The following is a 20296-nucleotide window of genomic DNA, read 5'->3' on the forward strand; positions in this document are numbered from 1 at the left end:
CGTAACAATGTGTAGTTATTCTACATCTCTTAATTAGTTTTTGTTTTTAAATTAATAGAATTACCAACTAATTGTATGGAATTAAGTTTTACTTTTTTTTTTTACTTTTTTCGCTGTGAAAATATTTTTTCTGGCTTTGCGAGCTTGTTTTTTCACTGTAACACACATATATATATAAACGTTCGTTTACTAAATAACTATATATATATATATATATATATGATAAAACTCGAATCCTATCTTTTTTAACCGAATTTTTCTTACTTACCAAACTCTTCTTCATTCAACCAAATTCGTAGCATCACTGGTTTTGAGTTTTCTTATACATTTCACCCTGAAGTGAAACCACTTTGAATTACAGTTGTAATATCACAACGAAATACCAAGTTAGGTTTTAAATTGTCTAGATAAGCCAGATGTTTTTTTGTTTTGTTTTTAAATGTGATCCGAGGTTTGTTTAGAATACCTCGTCCAGTAAGCTTTTGGTTATTTTTTAGCTTGGTTACCTTATTTTACATGTTGTGTTTTTGTACTGATACACACACGTTGGTTTTTTTACTCGAGTTTTAAACTTAATGGAACTTAACAGTTATTTCTTCATTTTCTTAATCTCTCTTATGAATTCCTCCGTTTCTGTCTGACATGTGTAGCGGACGTTATAGGTGAGCTGAAAGAATTGATTTAATTAAATAAAAACCTTAACTTTTACTCCGAATGTAAAACAAATTAGTCAATTCTCTGTTTTCAACCACTAGGCATTTGATGTACTTAGCAGTTTGAAGGTAAACCTAATCTGGTGGGAGCTGTAGGTGAGTGTGAAACCAGTGTGCAGTGTGCAGTTCAATTATGAAAAAAATAATAACTTCTACATATATGACTCCATGAGTAAGAAAAACAATGTGCAGTGTACAGTTCAATTATGAAAAATATGAACAAAAATAATAACTTCTACATATATGACTCCATGAATAAGAAAAACAATGTGCAGTGTGCAGTTCAATTATGAAAAAAATAATAACTTCTACATATATGACTCCATGAGTGAGAAAAACAGTGTGCAGTGTGCAGTTCAATTATGAAAAAAATAATAACTTCTACATATATGACTCCATGAGTGAGAAAAACAGTGTGCAGTGTGCAGTTCAATTATGAAAAAAATAATAACTTCTACATATATGACTCCATGAGTGAGAAAAACAGTGTGCAGTGTGCAGTTCAATTATGAAAAATATGAACAAAAATAATAACTTCTACACATCTGACTCCTTGAGTAAGAAACTCGAAAGATTCTTCTTTATTGGTAGAAAATTTTGACACGACTTCAATAGTTCACAAAGTACCCTTTAGTTAGAAGTTATTAATAAATTTAAACTTTCAATAACTCTTCTCAGTGTGAAAAAGTCCATGGTAGCGATTTTTGTCATTATTTTTTATGGCTTTTGATCTTTAGATTTTGCAATTTAGAGTCCTACAAATCTCTTCATTTGTTGAAACTTTTAAAATGATTAATCTTTCAGCAGTATTATACTAGACAGCTAAAGTATATTGTGTTGTTCGGTGCATAACTGTTTTTTTTTTTACGTTTCCCTGTTTTCTTTCTCTCTCTCTCTCTTGAAAAGTTCACAATATCGAAAACGTTAGTGTTATTTTTCACACTTACTGACAGAAAGAATTAAAAACCAAATCTATTAAGGTTTTATATGTGTTGAGTAGGATACTGATATTAAATGTCAAAATAGAAATTTATCCATACCTATGTACTCAGGACAAAGGAAAAAATACTTTTAATATCTGCTATTGAATCACCGGCGTGTTTAATGGATTACTTATATATCGATTCAAAGACGGTCTTTTCCTTCAATATGACTCTTTATTGAAGATCCAACGAAAAAACAAAACTGATTCAAGACATTGAGAAGTGAGTCAAAGCCAAACTACTGTGTATTTCTATGGGCTTGAAAATAATATATATATTTCATATCAATCATTCTATGTCAATAAAATAAATTACATTAGTCAAAGAATTTTTATGTTATCATAATTTCTCTTTCTGACTCGTCAATGTTGTTTCTTCGAACAACCTTCTTTCAAGCCTGCGATTCATTAAAACCACGTGCATGCTGAGGATTATCACAAAAGGTACGGTTCGGAGAAGAAAAAAAAAAGAGTTCTCCAAAGAAATCCTCAATACGTGAAGTGCGTTTTCGCCTTCAGGCACTCTTCGTCTGTTTTTCATAACTTTTCTTAAAATAAATAATCCTCTTTCCAGCTATGAATTTATTGAAAGTAACCTTCTAATTAATTAAAAACAAAAACAAAAGGAATTTGAAAGGTAAGTTTATTTTAACAACAAAAAATGTTTTTTATACATAAACATTGAGTTAGAGGATATAAACTTTGTTTTCCTTTAGATGAATTGTAACTATTTTTAAACATTTTCACTATATATATTTTGCTGACTTTTGTTGTAATTGTAAGCCTTTAAGATACGAGATGATGATAGGTATATCTCAATAACATAACTAACTCCACCATCGTCTTACTAATGATAAATGTGCAATATCGCTGTTAATGTTTGCCATGGATTGATGCTTGTTATTCCAGAGAAGTAGAAATATTTTTAAAACTAATACATACCCAAAACTATTGTTATTCCAGAGAAGTAGGAATATTTTAAAACTAATACATACCCAAAACTATTGTTATTCCAGAGAAGTAGGAATATTTTAAAAACTAATACATACCCAAACTATTGTTATTCCAGAGAAGTAGGAATATTTTAAAACTAATACATACCCAAAACTAAACCCCTAAATATAAAGTAATTTTTAGATAATGAGATGTGTATAGGAACTTAAGTAGGGGGATATCGGGAAAGCCACGTGCGCTAATTTTTCAGCCCGTAGAAACGAAAAGTAGTCGTGATAGCTTTAGCTTAACTGATTGATTTTGCCGATCACAAGGCGTTATTGTCGTGTCTGATTGGTTGATTTGAGAACCGAACACGCCATTTTGTTAAAGCCTTCAACATGTATCATGTCTAGTTCCGTGTTGAATCGCCATTCACTAGATTATTGTTACATTTGTAAATGTTCAGTCAGCAGAAAAGAAATCAAATTATTTTTAAAAAACCGCCGTGCCCATATGTATATTTACATGCACGTATGAATATATATAGTACCTGAATTACTAATACATACCATATGAGTCAAAAAGTTCTTGATTTTCGATATTTTTGTGAAACAGCTGTGGTAAATATAGAATCTGCTGATATATCGTGTTTAGGCATTTTGAGGGCGCCATTTGTTACCTGACCTAACCACAGCTTAATACGATCTAAGGTCACATGGTTATACATTTAATCGCTATGATGTAAAAAGCATTATATTTTACCATTCAAAAACATTATCATAATTTTCGTCAGCGATTTGGTCACTGATAATTGTCGTTTGTTTATTTTTCTGAATTGTTTGCTTGTTGGGAATTAAGCACAAAGCTATACAATGGGCTATCTGTTCTCTACCCACCACGGATATCGAAACCCGCTTTCTAGGGTTGTAAGTCTGCAGACATACCGCTCTGCCACTGGGGGTGGGGCTTTCTGAATTATGGTACAGCTCTGGATTTCGGAGTTGGCGAACCGTATTCGAATCCGTGCGATATCACAAAATATTTTAATATTTTACACTATGAGTGTGTTATAAGAGTGACAGCCAGTCTCTTGGCATGAATGGTGGATATTACGACGTTGCTGATTGGCTGCCTTACCTCTGGTCGGTAGTTTATAATTAGGGACGGCGGCGAATAGCCTCAGAAGCTTTGCCATGTCCCCCAGTGGCACAGCGGTATGTCTGCGGACTTACAACGCTATAAACCGGGTTTCGATACCCGTGGCGGGCAGAGCACAGATAGCCCTTGTGCAGCTTTGTGCATAATTAAAAACAAACAAACAAGCTTTGCCATAATAAATGAAAACATAATAATAAAATACAGTTTTATGTGAACGTAATATTTGTTTTTGTATTATTTTTTTCCATTGCGGTGGAAATTTTCTTGCCCTTACTCATTTGTGTCACGCTTTCTTTTCATCGTATATATCAAACTAAGATGTTCTAACTTTTCAGTCTCCACGTTTGTGAGGTGGGACGTGGCCTAACGGTTAGTGTCTCGAACTGCGGATCATAAGTTCCAGTTAATTGAGACATAATGCTGCTGGATACGCTTTGTATTTTCTGTTGTGGGCGCGTCAAAGAAAAAAAAAAGTGGCAGTCAATCAGACTATTTGAATTAAAGAACCCGGACGAAGTCCTTGTGGTGACATATTCTACTGACTGGCTCTCTTCACTCTGGTCAGTAGTTTAAAATTAGAAACAGTTAAGTTATGCCCGAATCTTGGAGATCTCTGACCTGGCCGCTTAGCCCCTGCGTTTCATAACGTACCATTTTCCGTTAGTTGTAGAGAGCATGACGTTAACAATAACAAAACACGTCGTTGATACGTTTACTTCTACTTAGAACTGATATGTTTTTCAAAACCAAGAATACTGTTTCCGATTTTAATAAAAAATATATAATTATGTTTACTGTCTTCATAGATCGTCCATCTACACCTATGTTAAAAGTATCTGTTACCACGGCAACGTCTATTACGGTGACATGGGATGCTTCAAGCGATCCAGACTGCCCAGTTTCAAGTAATAACAACAACAATTATTTTTGTTTTATTTATTTATATTTATTGAGATATTATATATAGTACTTGACGCTTAAAAATCCAATAAAACTTAAATAATGCTCTGTAATTCCTAATATTTTATTACTAATTTTTTTTTTCATTTTATAACTTCCGAATATATCGAAATTAGAATACATCCTGAACTACAAAATGGAAGGTACGAAGAGCTGGCAACAGATTAATATTCATGAGGATGAAAATACTCACACTCTGCTGTCATTAGACTGTGGCGCCATCTATCAATTCTACTTAGTGGCAATTAACGTAGTGGGAAAGAGTGAACCAAGCCAGACTATTTCGGCTAAAACAGCGGGCCACGGTAAGGACACGTTGTTATTATATACATATAATTTTAATTAAACTTGGTTTTACTATAAGCTACAATACTCAAAACTTATTAATTAAATATTATTGTCGCCTTTTTTTTCGTATTTTTGTAGAAATTTAAATCAAAGTTTTAGTATTACCACTTAAAAACTGAGCAATCACGTGATATTTTTTTTTGTTGTTATGGTGACACAATAATCGTAAGTATAAGAAGATTATCTTACAAATTGAAAATCCCTTAAAGTTTCGTGTCTTGCAGTGAATGGACTTCATCCCCTAGTGAGAAGCGGTATCGGTGCTTTTTATATACTCAGACCAGCAAAAGATAATACTTTTTTATTCATTTTAGCGCAAAGCTTCACAATGGGCTTTCATGCTTATCTCTGAGCTACCGAGAGACACTTGGGTACACAGCAACTTTCTGGTTAAATTAATAAACGCACATACGCAATTTTTGGGCTTTCGAGTGCACTTAAAACTCACCTAATTGGTATGTTGTAAATCTAAAAAACATAATAGTAGACAAAAGATAGAAACAACACCTCTCTCTCTCTCTCCATAATTACCGAAATAGTATAAAATCAAAAATGGTGTCTCAAGAGGACTCGGTTTTGGAGAATTCCATAGAGTTACTGAAAACCTCTTACAAAAATATTACTTGAAGCAACACTTTTAGAATAACTAGTTGTATCTTATTTTCACAAACTGGAATTCTCAGGAAATTTAGTTGCTTTGGTTGCTGTTAAGCACAAAGCTACGCAATGGGCTGTATATAACTAAATAACTAAGGTATTGTAATTTTTAGTTGCTTTGGTTGCTGTTAAGCACAAAGCTACGCAATGGGCTGTATGTAACTAACTAACTAAAGTATTGTAATTTTTGGGTAAAAAAAAATCCGGGGTTCTCGAAGATTAAACAATCCTCCTTCGTCCCACACGCGATAATTAGTTTAAAGAACTAAATAGAAAAAAAATATGAACATATACATATATAAATATATATATATATATACTTATGCATACACACGCAAAATAAATCAGAGCAAGGGAAAGGAAGGGGAGGCAGAAGCAAAGGCGAAGCCTTGAGTAAACCTCGACAAAACCTTTAAGTTTGGTTGTTTGTAGTTAATCACAAAACGACACAATGAGCTATCTGTGCTCTGCCCACCACGGGTATCGAAACCCGGATTCTAGGGTTGTAAGTACGCAGGAAACCTTCAAAAAACGGCACCTCTTCTGAGCTATCTGTGCTCTCACCGTCTCAGGTATCGAAACCTTTTTTTTTTTTTGCTGAGCCACTGAGGGGGGGGGGGCTTCTCAGGAAATGATAGAGTGTTAATAAAACTGCAAATAAAATGTTAGGGAAAAAATAAGATCTTTGTGTGATAAAAATTGACATAAATTATTTATGAATTATATAGTATTACTTCTGTAAGTTTTTTTGCCTGTAAGTATGTTTACATGTGTATTGTGTGTTAATTTCCATATTATTAGGCATTTAAAAAAATCAAGAGAAAGACAGAAGTAACATTTATATTTCATGCAGTTTCACTATTTATCTTCTCTCATGTTCACTTCCCTCCCCTCCCAGTGGCACAGCGATATGTCAGGGGACTTATAACGCTAGAAACCGGGTTTCGATACCCGTGTCAGGCAGAGTACAGATAGCCCATTGCGTCGCTTTGTGCTTAATTACAAACAAACAAATCACTTCAATGGCGATGGGCAGTTTAATCCATAAAATAAAACTTTTCCCAATATTGTATAAGTTTTGTTAACCTACTTTATCATTATTAGAGATCTTCTGTAGAATAGAACAAAACGCCGTTTCAAGAGATAAAATTGTCTGCTTTTATTCACAGACTATATAACAAAAATATAACTAAGATTTATATCAAAAGTTTGAAATTATATTAATTAACCCTATAACTGATGTATAAAATCAATATAACTCTGTCATATATCTAACTTATATTTTGTATTTAAACTTCGGGCAACTTATAGATTAGATCTCATCTTAGAAAAAAAATTGTAAACAGTTTGCTTTTATTTGTCTGTTTTAGCACCAGTTGCTCCAGACAAAACGTTTTTTCTACGATTAACTCCACCTACATCATCCTCCACTTAAGTGTGTGGAGAGATGGAGGCTGTCCAATCAACTTTTATGTCATCCAGTACAGACAGCGGGAGCAGGTGGAGTGGACACTGGTATCTAACAACATTCTACCCGATCAGCAGGACATAATGATCACGGATATGAGTCCTGGCACGTGGTACACCCTATCGGTTTCCGCTCACAATGATGCGGGAATTACTGACGCTGAATTTGTTTTTGCGACGCTGACTCCAAGCGGAGGTAAAACGAAATAATCTAAACACATTCTCTAAACGAGCTTTCGTTTTCTTTGTATATTGTTAAGTTCTATAGTTTCCTCTACCAATAGATTGTTTATCACATGCAGCTGAAAGCTGTTCACTTGTGAATTCTTCTTACTTGAATCCTCCATTATTAGGACTACGTTTTAGGGTTGTAGTATAAATGTGTAAATAGATGCACGTGCAACTCGGTCCGCAATTCCGCTACAAGGCTTAACCGTATTAAGAACACCCAAATTCATCTCCGTGCAAGTGGAAAATGAAGGTTTGTTTGTTGTTAAGTAAAAATATACACGATAGGCTATCTGTGCTGTGCTGTGCCCATGATGGGTATCGAAATCCGGTTTTTAGCATCGTAAAACTGGAAACTTACTCACTGAGCCACTAGATTATCTTAAAAAAAATAAAACTCCTTAGTTACCAAAGCACATAAATCATTAATGTAAACTTCTTTGAGACAAGTTGTTCCAGAATTAAAATAAAGGCGAAGATGGATTAGATTTGGAAACAACAAATAACGAACTTTAAGGATTAAGATATTTGAATAAAAATTCCTATTTTCGAAAAGCCCTTTGAGGTTTACTCGAAAAAGTAAAGTGAAACCGAATATAGCTAAAATTTCTAAGAACGATTATAGATTAAGCCTCGAGAGCTTTAACAAAAAAGCTATTTTTTGAAAAGATTAAATCGGATTCATTTTTCTTCCAAAAATTATTTAAGATGGTTATGGGAAAAATTTTGAAAAAATACTAATGGTTAAAAAATGGCAATTTGAAAGAAAAAGCGCGCAAATAAGGATGTTTTAAATCCAAATAAAACTTAAAATTTCGAACTGTACAAAATTCTTCCAACAATAGCAAGGTCGAAACTTTAAAAGTTTAATGAAGAAATGTGCTTTTCGCGATGCTTAAACAGGGCGTTTATTTAATCCAGAATTAAAATTAATTAAAAAATAAACTAAATTTGGAAACGGTCAATAAAGAACTTTAAGATTTGAGATATTTGAATAAAAATTCCTATTTTCGAAAACCCTTTAAGAATGATCTTTTCTTGAAAAATAAAATAAAATCGGAGATAGCCAGAATTTCTAAGAAATGTTAAGCCTTAAACCTTGGAAGTGTTAATGTGCCACTGGGGTGCACAAGATGAAGGAAACATCGGCTATTTACCACTATAGTACTGTGGGCTTCTAATTCTAAGAAAAACATTTAATTTATTCCAGTTCTGTGTGAAACATACTTTTATTTCAAGTGAAATCATTCTTCTAATTTCAATGTGTCTGCAGCTCTGTATGTTACTTCAGACGTACTGGCTTTATAACATGTCAGATGTAGGCCTACATTTTTTTTATTTATTTTTTTTTTTAATACACAAGTAAACTCGGAGATATTGCCATCTTTTGAACGACTTTTTTATACCTTTGTGATCACAAACAGTGTATGAATGATGTTTTATGTTCAGAGTCACAGTTCGAGGAAGGAGGTTTTAGTGACTGTAATTTATCTTTGGAAATTATGTTGTTAAAGTTTATTTGTTCGTTTGTAGTTAAGCACAAAGCTACACAATTAGCTATCCGTGCTCTGCCAACCACGGGTATCGAAACCCGTGTAGCTTTGTACAAATAAACAAAAATAAGTGAAAAAAATGTTTTGTAATTTGGAATTAACAAATATCTGTCATTTAAAAAATAACGTTATATTATCTTTCCTTTATTTTCCTATTTATAATTGAAATACCTATTGAGAATTTTGCTTCTACTGAGTATATCCTAAGGAAGGGGTACAATAATTACAGCTTACAAATTTTTAGAAATTGTGAAAAGTTTCTCTTAAAATACAAAAAAAAAGTTACATTTTGATTATTTGAAGGAATTTAGAAATATGATATTGAAACCAAATGTTTTTTTTTTAGCTAAGACTTGTAATGAAAAATTAAAGAATAGTAGACACTATTGTAAAACACTGCGAAAGGTTTTGGATAATGAAACAGAATGTAAAAGTAGACGTCCTTCGGTGGGTCAGTGGTAAGTTTCCGACTTACAACGCTAAAATCTGGGGTTTGATTCCCCGTGGAGAATAAATCGCAGATAGCTTCGCAACTAAAAAAAAAAACACGAAAAAAAGAGAGTAAAGATTTGAAAAGAACATCTGGTTCGCTTAGGATAGAATTACAAACATTATATCCTGGTTGGATTTTATTCTCTATAAATCTTGTATAGAAGCAACAAATAATAAAGAACAGAAGATATCATTAAAACGTTGACTGTGGATCCAGATGAAGTTATACAAAACTTATCCCAGTATAAATTTACACAAATAGAAAAGAAAGTATTATTTGGAGCAGTGTTTTTCCAAAGTGGGAACCGCGACCCCACTGGAGGCCGTGAAGCTTTTACTGGGGGGCCGCCAAGAAATTGGCCGAAAACAAAGATGCTGAATTAGTTTTAATTCTAAATAAACAATAAGCCGATAAAAATTATGATGAATTAATTAAACGATACAGTATGTTGAAAGGAAATGCTATTCTTTTTACTACAGCACTGCTTTTCAATCACCATGCTAAAGTTACAGGTTGGGGGAGGGGGGTCTCAAACTTTTTTATTTACATCAAGGGAGCCTCAGACTAAAAGAGGATTAAAGTTTTAAATATCACCAAGGAAACTTGATAGTGATAATTATATTATGTTTGAAAAACTTCTGGAGAAATTAAAGGATACTTCTATTTATTGGAAAAACCGTAATAAATGTTGATAGTATTGTAACAGAAATGCCATGGTTGGCGTTAACTGATTTTTACTCATATAAAAGAAATGTAAAATTGACTAAGAACAAATGGAAGCAATTGATAATTTAAGTTAATCAAAGAAATATTTATAGTTTGTTTTTGAATTTCGCGCAAAGATACACGAGGGCTATCTGCGCTAGCCGTCCCTAATTTAGCAGTGTTATTTGCGCGCTAGTCACTCCTAATTTAGAAGTGAGACTAAAGGGAATAAAGGGAATGCAGTTACTCAACATCATCCACCGCCAACTCTTGAGCTACTCTTTTACCAACGAACATTGGGATTGGCCGTCACATTAAAACGCCCCCACGGCTGAAAGGACGAACGCGTTCGTTGACTGTGATTCGAGCACCCTAACCACTAGGCCATGCCAGGCCCTGGATTTTAATTCACACAAAAATAAGGAAGGTGAAAATTAAAGAAAGATATGCCATTAATGATAAAGTATTCAAAGATATTAAGATTTGATGATCAATGCTTTTTTTTCTTTCTGGCACTTTTATTTTTTTATTGTTCAAAGAGCTAACAAAGTTGTTTTTTTTATTGAGTTACTAAACTTTTCTGCTAAAAAAATATATCATTTTAATTTGGACTGGCGTATTCATAAAGAAATATATGATGTTATTTAGGGATGAAAATTAGACCTAGTCCAGCAAATTTTACTTACGTTGTCATGAAAATCAATGGCTTAATAACTTTCCAGACCCACTAGAAACCAAATGTATGTAAATGAACGTAGCTTTATTATATATTAGAGAAAAATAGCATGACCTGGCGGTTCAGATCCCCATCACCGAACATGTTACCCTATTCGATAGTACCCCAAGAGTTGGAGGTGGGTGATGGCGACTAGCTGCCTTCCTTCTAGTCTTACACAGCTAAATTAGGGACGGCTAGCGCAAATAACCCTCGAGTAGCTTTGGGCGAAACTCAAAATAAAACGTGAATTTTCTTTTAACCACACAATATCTTTAAACTAAATCCCCTGATGAGTCAGTGGTAAATCTACGGACTTACAACGCAAAAATCCGAGGCTCAATTCCCCGCAGTGGATAGAGCGCGGCCTTTGTATAGCTTTACACTAAAAAAACAACAGCTTTGCATTAAGTTTACAGTTAAAGAAGAAAATCACTCAATTTATTTTTTTTTATTCTTGATATTAATAACTTTTGCACCTGGTATGGAAGCCCTATCTGAACGGTTGCAAATGAGGAATATAAATGGCCTTACATATATTGTCTATATATGTATATAACTCACTCTGACACTTTAGATTTCCCTTTAGTCATTATTGTTTTCATTTCTCTGGGATAAAGAATAAATTGGGAGATTGGTAAGCATTTCCGTCAAACTAAGTATACATTATGAATATATTTCAAAGATCTTGGAACTTGTGACTTAGTATTCTAAGCATTAATATAATATTTATGTTGAACTTATCTTCGTTGGTGCACAGATTGCTTTAACCAATTAATCGTTTAACGAATTTTACTTCGTAAAAATTCTAATCATTAGACAGTTTAACCAACCTAGTTTGAAAATTCACCGAAAGAGCTACTTCTTCTGTATAGCACGAGAGAATTATTGACCTTATCAAACATCAGTGTCTGCCGCGGTGGTCATGCTTGTCACGTTGGTGATGACTAAGTATTTTCGTGACAAGGTTTGCTAATCTTTACTTTTGCATATTTTATCTGTTGTTGTTTTTTTTTTATTCGCTCGCTTTACTTAGGGTAAGATTTATGGTTAAAGTTTAGATCAATCATTTATTCTCTTTTTTCATTGTTTTTTTTTCTTTGAATCGCCGGGCGTTAGTTTTACCCGTTGGTAGAGCACTGGATTTCGCAACCAGCAAGAATAACTCGATTATGTGTAGCCCCCCAAGTAGCACAGCAGTATGTCTGCGGACTTACAACGCTAGAAACTGGGTTTCGATACCGGTGGTGGGCAGACCACAGATAGCCCATTGTGTAGCTTTGGGCTTAGCTTCAAACAAACAAACGATTACGTGTAACACCACAAAATATTCGTCACATTTTAAGTTGTAGTGCGTTATAAGAGTGACAATCCGTCCCTTAGTGTTGGCGATAAGGTGCTTATGATTGGCTTCCTTATATGAAATGGTCTGTCTTTCTGTTTCCATGCAGCTTCTCGATTATTTAACTCAAGCTGCCTGAATTTACGTTTCTAGAATCATAAAATCCCAATGGAGTCTTAGAATGATATTAAAATGTTTACAGGAAAGTACCTCGTGGATGGTGTCAGACAATGGCTGGTAAAATTGCTCGTATTTAGACTTTTTTTAGCTAGATATATTCCTTGACTCTTTCTTATATCCTCCTAGCGGGGATTTTGTAAACATTTAATTGGAGCTCAAGCATACATACTAACAAAAGACCAAAGTATTCTGTATGTAATTTGTTCTAAAAAGAAAAAAATAATTTATAACCAAATTTAAAAATAAGATCTTATTTGTAATTAAGCACAAAGTTACACAATGGGCTATCTGTGTTCTGCCCACCACAGGTATCAAAACCTGGTTTTTAGTGCTGTAAGTTTTCAGACATACCGCTGTGCCACTGGAGAGCCGAATAAAATCTACCATGTGGTATGTTTTAACCTGAACAACATCTGATGCAACACAGACTATAGACAGATACGCATATAACAGCAACTTATGATAATTGCTTAGTTTATTAACCTTACTGATTCTTTATGCGAACATGAGCTAAGCAGCCAGATTCAGAAATCCCAAACTTCATTATAATCTAACTTAGATGTTTCACAATTAAAGTCACCCCCACAGCTGAAGGTGCGGACGGTGTTCAGTGGCACATTGGGGCTCGAAGTTTGGAACTTCTGACCCATTAGCCCATCGGTAATGGTGTACTGGTAAACAAGGATTCTACACCAAAGTTAGCAAATAAAACGTTTTGTTCAAAGTTCAAACTTTTCTAGTTATCCAGAAGTTGGAAACTCTATGTACCGGTGTGATTCAAAAGTTATGTCAAGAATTTAAGTAAGTGCTGATTATAGGTACCAAAACCTAATATTTTAAGGCTATCTGGACAGTTCTCCCTATGAATTTTTTAATCCCTTAAATGTTTTTGTTTGTTTAAGAACACTCATGCAAACCTACCCACAAGGCCAAATGTCTCTAATTTGGAGAAGGTACCTAGTCAACAGCACCCACCGCTAACTCTTGGGTCGTAAAGTAGGATTGGCCAACACACTATATATAATTCCTCTACGGCTGAAAGGGCGAGCATGTTCGGTGACGGAATTCGAACCCGTGATCCCGTACATTGCGAGTCGAGCGCCCTAATCACAACACAACGTTCAGTATTGTAAATAAGTTCTGTGACTGTTCATCAAACAAAACCTTAATCATAAGTAAGTAGGTTATAACGCTGAAAATCGGATTTCGATATCTGTGGTGGGAATAGCACAAATAGCCTATTGTGTAGCTTTGTGCTTTACAACAAACAAACAAGCCTATATATATATAGCTTTATTTACACTTATTTTTATATTTGCTATATAAGAAAAGTTTGAAGTGGCTTTGATGACATGAAATGTCATTTGTTATTGTAAGGATGGTGAGTTTAAATGTAGTTCTTCTAAGTTATTCTCATTTTAATCTTTATAAAACATTCATGAACATGTAACTAACTTCTTTTATATTCTTTAGAGTTTCCTACAGGTCCTTCAGAAATGACGTCAGTAAACTTTCTTTACCGACATCTGACGGTAACAGTTCCAGTAGCCAGTTCTGTCTTGGTATTGATAGTTGTTTTTATAGTTGTGTGTCAAGTGACCCGGAGAAGATCTCCTGGTCCACGTACTCATTCTCCAGAAGGTAAAAAAAAAACGAAACTATTTACGCAGCTTTCATCTAATGTTGTTCAGGCAGCTCTAGTATTCAAAAATATACTTATTTCTAGCTTTTAATAAGATTTTCCTAAGTTTGTGTAAAGTCTTCGGTTACTTAGATTTCACAGTTTTATTCCAGTGCGTTTCGGTTAATTTCAATAATATTTTCCTAAGTTTGTGTAAAGTCTTGGGGGTCTTAGATTTCACAATTTTATTCCAGTGTGTTTCGATTAATTTCAATAATATTTTCCTAAGCTTGTGTAAAGTCTTGGGGTCTTAGACTTCACAGTTTTATTCCAGTGCGTTTCGGTTAATTTCAATAATATTTTCCTAAGTTTGTGTAAAGTCTTGGGGGTCTTAGATTTCACAGTTTTATTCCAATGCGTTTCGGTTGATTTCAATAATATTTTCCTAAGTTTGTGTAAAGTCTTGGGGGTCTTAGATTTCACAGTTTTATTCCAATGCGTTTCGGTTGATTTCAATAATATTTTCTTAAGTTTGTGTAAAGTCTTGGGGGTCTTAGATTTCACAGTTTTATTCCAATGCGTTTCGGTTAAAATAGTGACTTAAGTTTTTGTTGTTTTTCTAGCTTTTCGTTAAATGACGTTATCATTCTATCTATTTACTTATTCAAGTCACAGTTTACTATTAACTGCGTAAATGCTCTCTTGTGGTATTTTATTGAAATTAAAAATGTATTTAAAGAATTCGTTGTCTAGACGAGGTTATTCTGTATTCCATTATTATATCCTGTGTCCGTTCAACATAGAAAATTTTCTTTGCCTACCGTGCGAAAATAATCCCATTTGAATTACTAATTGAGACACGTATACAGCCAATGTAATTCGATCAGTGGTTACAGGTTTAGTATGAATTTAAACAGGTAACACTATATCATTTAAACGTTCATGCAAAGTGTCACGACAGACCATATAATTTCGTTGGTTGATTTCCATAATATTCATACTTATCCAGTGAATAATGTAGCAAAGTTCTCGTTTACGTTCATGATAAAAATTCGGAATTACTTTCTGCAGCACCTAAAGCACAACACAGTTAATATTATTTTACCTTGTTTGTTGAAATATATTTAAATTGCCATAATATGCTCCTTTTGTAAAATTGCAAGGAAGGTGAAAACTCGCATCAGAAATAGATTTTTTTTACTCTTTTAAAATGTAGCATTTTTGCTTAGAAATAGATTTTTTTCTTTTAAAATGTAGCATCTTTGCTTGAAATAATCTATTTCTGAGCAAAGATGCTACATTTTAAAAGGTAAATAATCTATTTCTTTATTTGCGATCTGTAAATCTGTAAACTTACGGCTGACCCACTGGGAGACTTCTTTTACATAAAGATCCTACAGCATTGAAACTTAAATGAAATCTTACCTCATCTGTTTATTAGCGGGACCAATATATCCTGCCTAATTATCATTATTGTTTTTCATAAGGCTTACACACTCCAGAAATGTTTGAGTGCCAGAAAAGAAACGGAAAACATCTTCTGCCAGAAACGAGATACTTACAAACTCATAAACATAATAACACTTTAAATGTTTGAAATGACCTCTTGTTAGAGTGGCGTCTTGCTCGAGCAAAGATACTACATTTTAAAAGAAAAAAATCTATTTCTGAGCAAAGATGCTACATTTTAAAAGGGGAATAATCTATTTTTGAGCAAAAATGCTCTATTTTAAAAAGAAAAAAGCTATTTCTGAGCAAAGATGCTACACTTTAAAAAAGAAAATATCTATTTCTAAGCAAAAATGATACATTTTAAAAGAAAAAAAATCTATTTCTGAGCAAAGATGCTACATTTTAAAAAGGAAATAATATATTTCTGAGCAAAAATGCTCTATTTTAAAAGAGAAAAAAGCTATTTCTGAGCAAAGATGCTACACTTTCAAATAGAAAAATCTAATTCTAAGCAAAGATGCTACATTTTAAAAGTCCCATTATGTAGCTTTTAGCTAAAATACACAGACTGTTTAAAAGTATATATTTAGCTTTTGGGGTTAAAGCTGTTAATATGTTCCTGAGAAAGATCATTATGACTTGTTAGAAACATTTAAAAAGTTGTAGTTTTAAAATTACATCTGGTTACAAATATTTAAAGCTATGATAAATCAGGTTATTTTGTAAAGTAACCTCAGTATCCAGTTTAAGTTTTTAAATGAATCAGCCTGTTACATTTTTGTTTGTTTTAACAGCATTAAAATTTGAAGATTCCCTCGATTTGCCCGTTCTGGTTGTATTGAATTTTACACATTGGTTTTCTAGGAACAGAAAACAGTGAACAGATAAAGCCAGATAATATGTCACTCACTGTCACGTACGACAGTAACCAAGAACCAGCTTACCTTCCAGCTCCCTATGCCACGACTAAGATCCCAGTGTACTCTCGAGATCAGGGTGGACCGCTCAGGGGAGGATCAGATCCGGGCATGCGCACATTTGGCAGTAGTCGCCATCTTTATGATGTACCAAATCCAAACAGAAGGGTAAGTTTGAGTTTTGCAGCTCTTGTCATCTCTTCATTTTGTTAAATCGATTGTCTAAGAAAATATCGTGTTCTATGTTCGTACTACGGTCTCTTTGTCGGGACCGGATTAATAACTAGGGGAGCCCGGGGCACATTTTTAGGAGAGGGCGTCAGAACTAAACTTCATAAATAAGTCAAATATAATTCAATATTACGTATTAAGTACCTTGTTTGTTTGTTCTAGAGCAAAGTCACATTGGGCCATCCGCTGTGTTCACCGTAGGGAATCGATCCCCGGATTTTAACGTTGTAAGTCCGTAAGTTTACCGCTGTCCCACCGGAGGACATATTAGGTACAACCTGAGCAACACACAAACACAAGTGATATGTAGATAACATACAAAAATACTAATCCTTATATTTATAATAAATACAATAACATGTGAGAAACTGTTAATGAAAAATGGCAAAATAATACGTTTATATGAAACGACTAAAAATGTAGGGGTGAAAGAGGGGGCAAGTGGGTGTTTTGGGGCCCTTGGATGCGGTGATATTCTAAACTTCACGTGTCACTTGTCGGTTAATAATTTAATATAGCAGACACAGGCAGATATACATAACCGTATTTTACACTGTTTTGACATTTGATAACTTTGTACATGTGTTTGTGATTTTGAATAGAATTCGGGAGCCCCTAGAGTCGTACCAGTTTAAATTCGGGAGCCCCTAGAGTCGTACCAGTTTAAATTCGGGAGCCCCTAGAGTCGTACCAGTTTAAATTCGGGAGCCCCTAGAGTCGTACTCGATCTTTCACTACAGATCTTTTTTTTATTAAGTTGTACTTAATATTGAAAAAAAAAAACACCTTCAAAATTATGTACGATATTTTAAATCTCTAACTAAGCCTAACATCTGGCTTTGAAAAGATTCGGGTTTAAAAGTTATTTCATTTACTTTCTAGATATACTAGCGTCGCTATATCAAAATAAGAGCTACTTACATATTAAAGGGATGTATTCATTCAAGAGCAAAAGGAGAGTGAGGGAGGGGGCAACTCTTAACTGTAAACTAACATAACACCAGCTAATATTAGTTCTCATATCAAATGTTTTTAATCACAATTTGACAGCTAATACTTTCAAAATCAGAAATTATGTTATTACATTACCTATTTTTGAAAAGTAAGATAATCTAGTTTTATAGTTTAATTCTTACGTGTGTGTGTGTGAACTAAATACTCTTTCAAATTGCTGTACCATAACCATTTTTCTGAACATAATGCTAGAAATGTGTTAATACATATATGCTTCAAAACAGCTTAAAGTGAGTATAGGTATATATGGTGAACATAGAAATACTGATACGTATGTACGTGTTGCTAGGTGTTGTTAAAAGTTTTAACAATTATCATCCTAGTGATGTATATGTACGTGTTGTTAGGTGTAGTTAAAAGTTTTAACAATTATCGTCCTAGTGATGTGTATTTACGTGTTTTTGCGAGGTGTGGTTCAAAAGTGTTTTAACAATTATCATCCTAGTGATTTATATGTACGTGTTGCTAGGTGTAGTTCAAAAGTGTTTTCAACAATTGTCCTCCTAGTGATGTGTATGTATGTGTTGTTAGGTATAGTTCAAAAGTGTTTTCAACAATTATCATCCTAGTGATGTATATGTACGTGTTGCTAGGTGTAGTTCAAAAATGTTTTCAATAATTGTCCTCCTAGTATGTGTATGTACGTGTTGCTAGGTGTAGTTCAAAAGTGCTTTCAACAATTATCATCCTAGTGATGTGTATGTACGTGTTGCTAAGTGTAATTCAAAAGTCTTGTAACAATTTTAAATGAAACAGCGCCCATTGTGAAATAAGCAATCTCGATGTTTGCTGTGTGAAATTATACTGTAAATCTGGATGTTTTAGTTTCTTTAGTTCGTTTAGTGTTTTTTATAACTACTATTCTGTAGATGGAATCTAAGCCTGTCAACAGCAGCATTGTTATTAGCGATTATCAGAAGACTGGTAAGTATTTAGCGAGAAATATTTATATTTTTAATCAAATTACAATATCTTCTAACCTTCTAATATACTTTGATCACTAGTGAAAGCTGAAATATTGATGAAAATTCGTTTTATCTGTCAGACAAAAACGACGAAAAATCAATTAAACTCTCTCTCTCTCTACTATCTTTCTAGTTACAACATTAAAGTTTTTCGATACGTAAGTAACACACACCAGGAAATATTATAATAAAACTCATAAGAATGAAATGAAAAACAAGAATCTTGGTTAGTATTTCTTTTTAGAAGATTAGTGATTTTTCTTTCTGTCACAACATTTGTAATTTCATTTCATTGTATCGGTTATCGATGAGACTTTACAAAACTATTAACGTTCAAAATGAAAATGTTTTAATATTCAAAACTCATAACATTGTACTTTGCGACTCCAAACTGTGATCTACAATAATGGAATGAAAAAATCAATGGGAATTTTTTTTTTCAAATTCTGTTCTCAGTTCTACGTACATGTAATAATCCACAGGAGATTCGAGTTATTCTTAAGATGCATTTATATGCAAATTTCTAGAAATATATACCCAGTACAAGTATGAAGACGAGCCATTTATCCACAGCTTTTAATGAATTTCAAAAACTAATGTTTTTTTAATAACCTATGATAACAGTTCAGCGTTATAAGAAAAATGACAGTATATAAAAACATGAACTTTGTATACTTCAACACGACTTATTTTTTCAGTATGTCAAATGGCGATGGTTGACTTTTTATTGGCTTGTTTGTTTGTTTTTGAATTTTGCGCAAAGCTACACGAGGGCTATCTGCTCTAGCCGTCCCTAATTTAGCAGCGTAAGATTAGAGGGAAGGTCATCACCACCCACTCTTTTACCAACGAATAGTGGGATTGACCGTCACATTATAAAGCCCCCATGGCTGACAAGGCGAGCATGTTTGGTGTGACGGGGATTCGAACCCGCGACCCTCAGATTGCGAATCGAGCGCTCTAACCACCTGGCCATGCCGGGCCGCTTTGTAATGGCGATGGTTGACTTTGTAATGAATCTTTAGATTTAGGAGCTAGAGAGCCGATTTCGAATCCGCGCGATACCGCAGAATATTCCCGCACTTTAAACTATGTGTGCGTTCAAATTGTACATTCAATTTCTTAGGATAGATGGTAGGTGGTAAGGTACGACTAACTAACTTCCAGGGACTTACCAAGGGTAGCGCTAGCTATGTGCCGTACAGAGCGCCGACCCATATAGTAGGCACTAGTGTGCATCTTTGAAGACAACGATAGATTAGATGGTTTTCAATGAGGGAAACAGATTTAAAGACAAGATAGATTAGATTTTTTCAAATGAGGGAAGCAGATTTAAAGACAAGGATAGATTAGATTTTTTAAAATGAGGGAAGCAGATTTAAAGACAAGGATAGATTAGATTTTTTTAAATGAGAGAAGTAGATTTAAAGACAAAGATAGATTAGATTTTTTTTTCAATGAGGGAAACAGATTTAAAAACAAGTATAGATTAGATTTTTTAAATGAGAGAAGCAGATTTAAAGACAAGGATAGATTTTGTTATGAGGGAAGCAGATTTAAAGACAAGGATAGATTAGATTTTTTCAAATGAGGGAAGCAGATTTAAAGACAATGATAGATTAGATTTTTTCAAATGAGGGAAGCAGATTTAAAGACAAT

At 33.7% G+C, this 20296-nt stretch overlaps 1 protein-coding gene across 1 annotated transcript in view; it reads left to right on the forward strand.

Moving 5' to 3' along the window:
- The window catches only part of LOC106477031 (Down syndrome cell adhesion molecule homolog), a 111077-nt gene that overhangs the window by 63277 nt on the left and 27504 nt on the right, over positions 1-20296 (forward strand). The window contains exons 12-16 of the mRNA XM_022381427.1: positions 4596-4694; positions 4866-5054; positions 13911-14078; positions 16375-16595; positions 18542-18596. Coding sequence (XP_022237135.1) covers positions 4596-4694; positions 4866-5054; positions 13911-14078; positions 16375-16595; positions 18542-18596 — 732 coding nt within the window. The remainder of the gene's footprint in view (positions 1-4595; positions 4695-4865; positions 5055-13910; positions 14079-16374; positions 16596-18541; positions 18597-20296) is intronic.

This window comes from Limulus polyphemus, unplaced genomic scaffold (genome assembly GCF_000517525.1).
Source record: "Limulus polyphemus unplaced genomic scaffold, Limulus_polyphemus-2.1.2 Scaffold162, whole genome shotgun sequence".
Taxonomy (NCBI): Eukaryota; Metazoa; Arthropoda; class Merostomata; order Xiphosura; family Limulidae; genus Limulus; species Limulus polyphemus.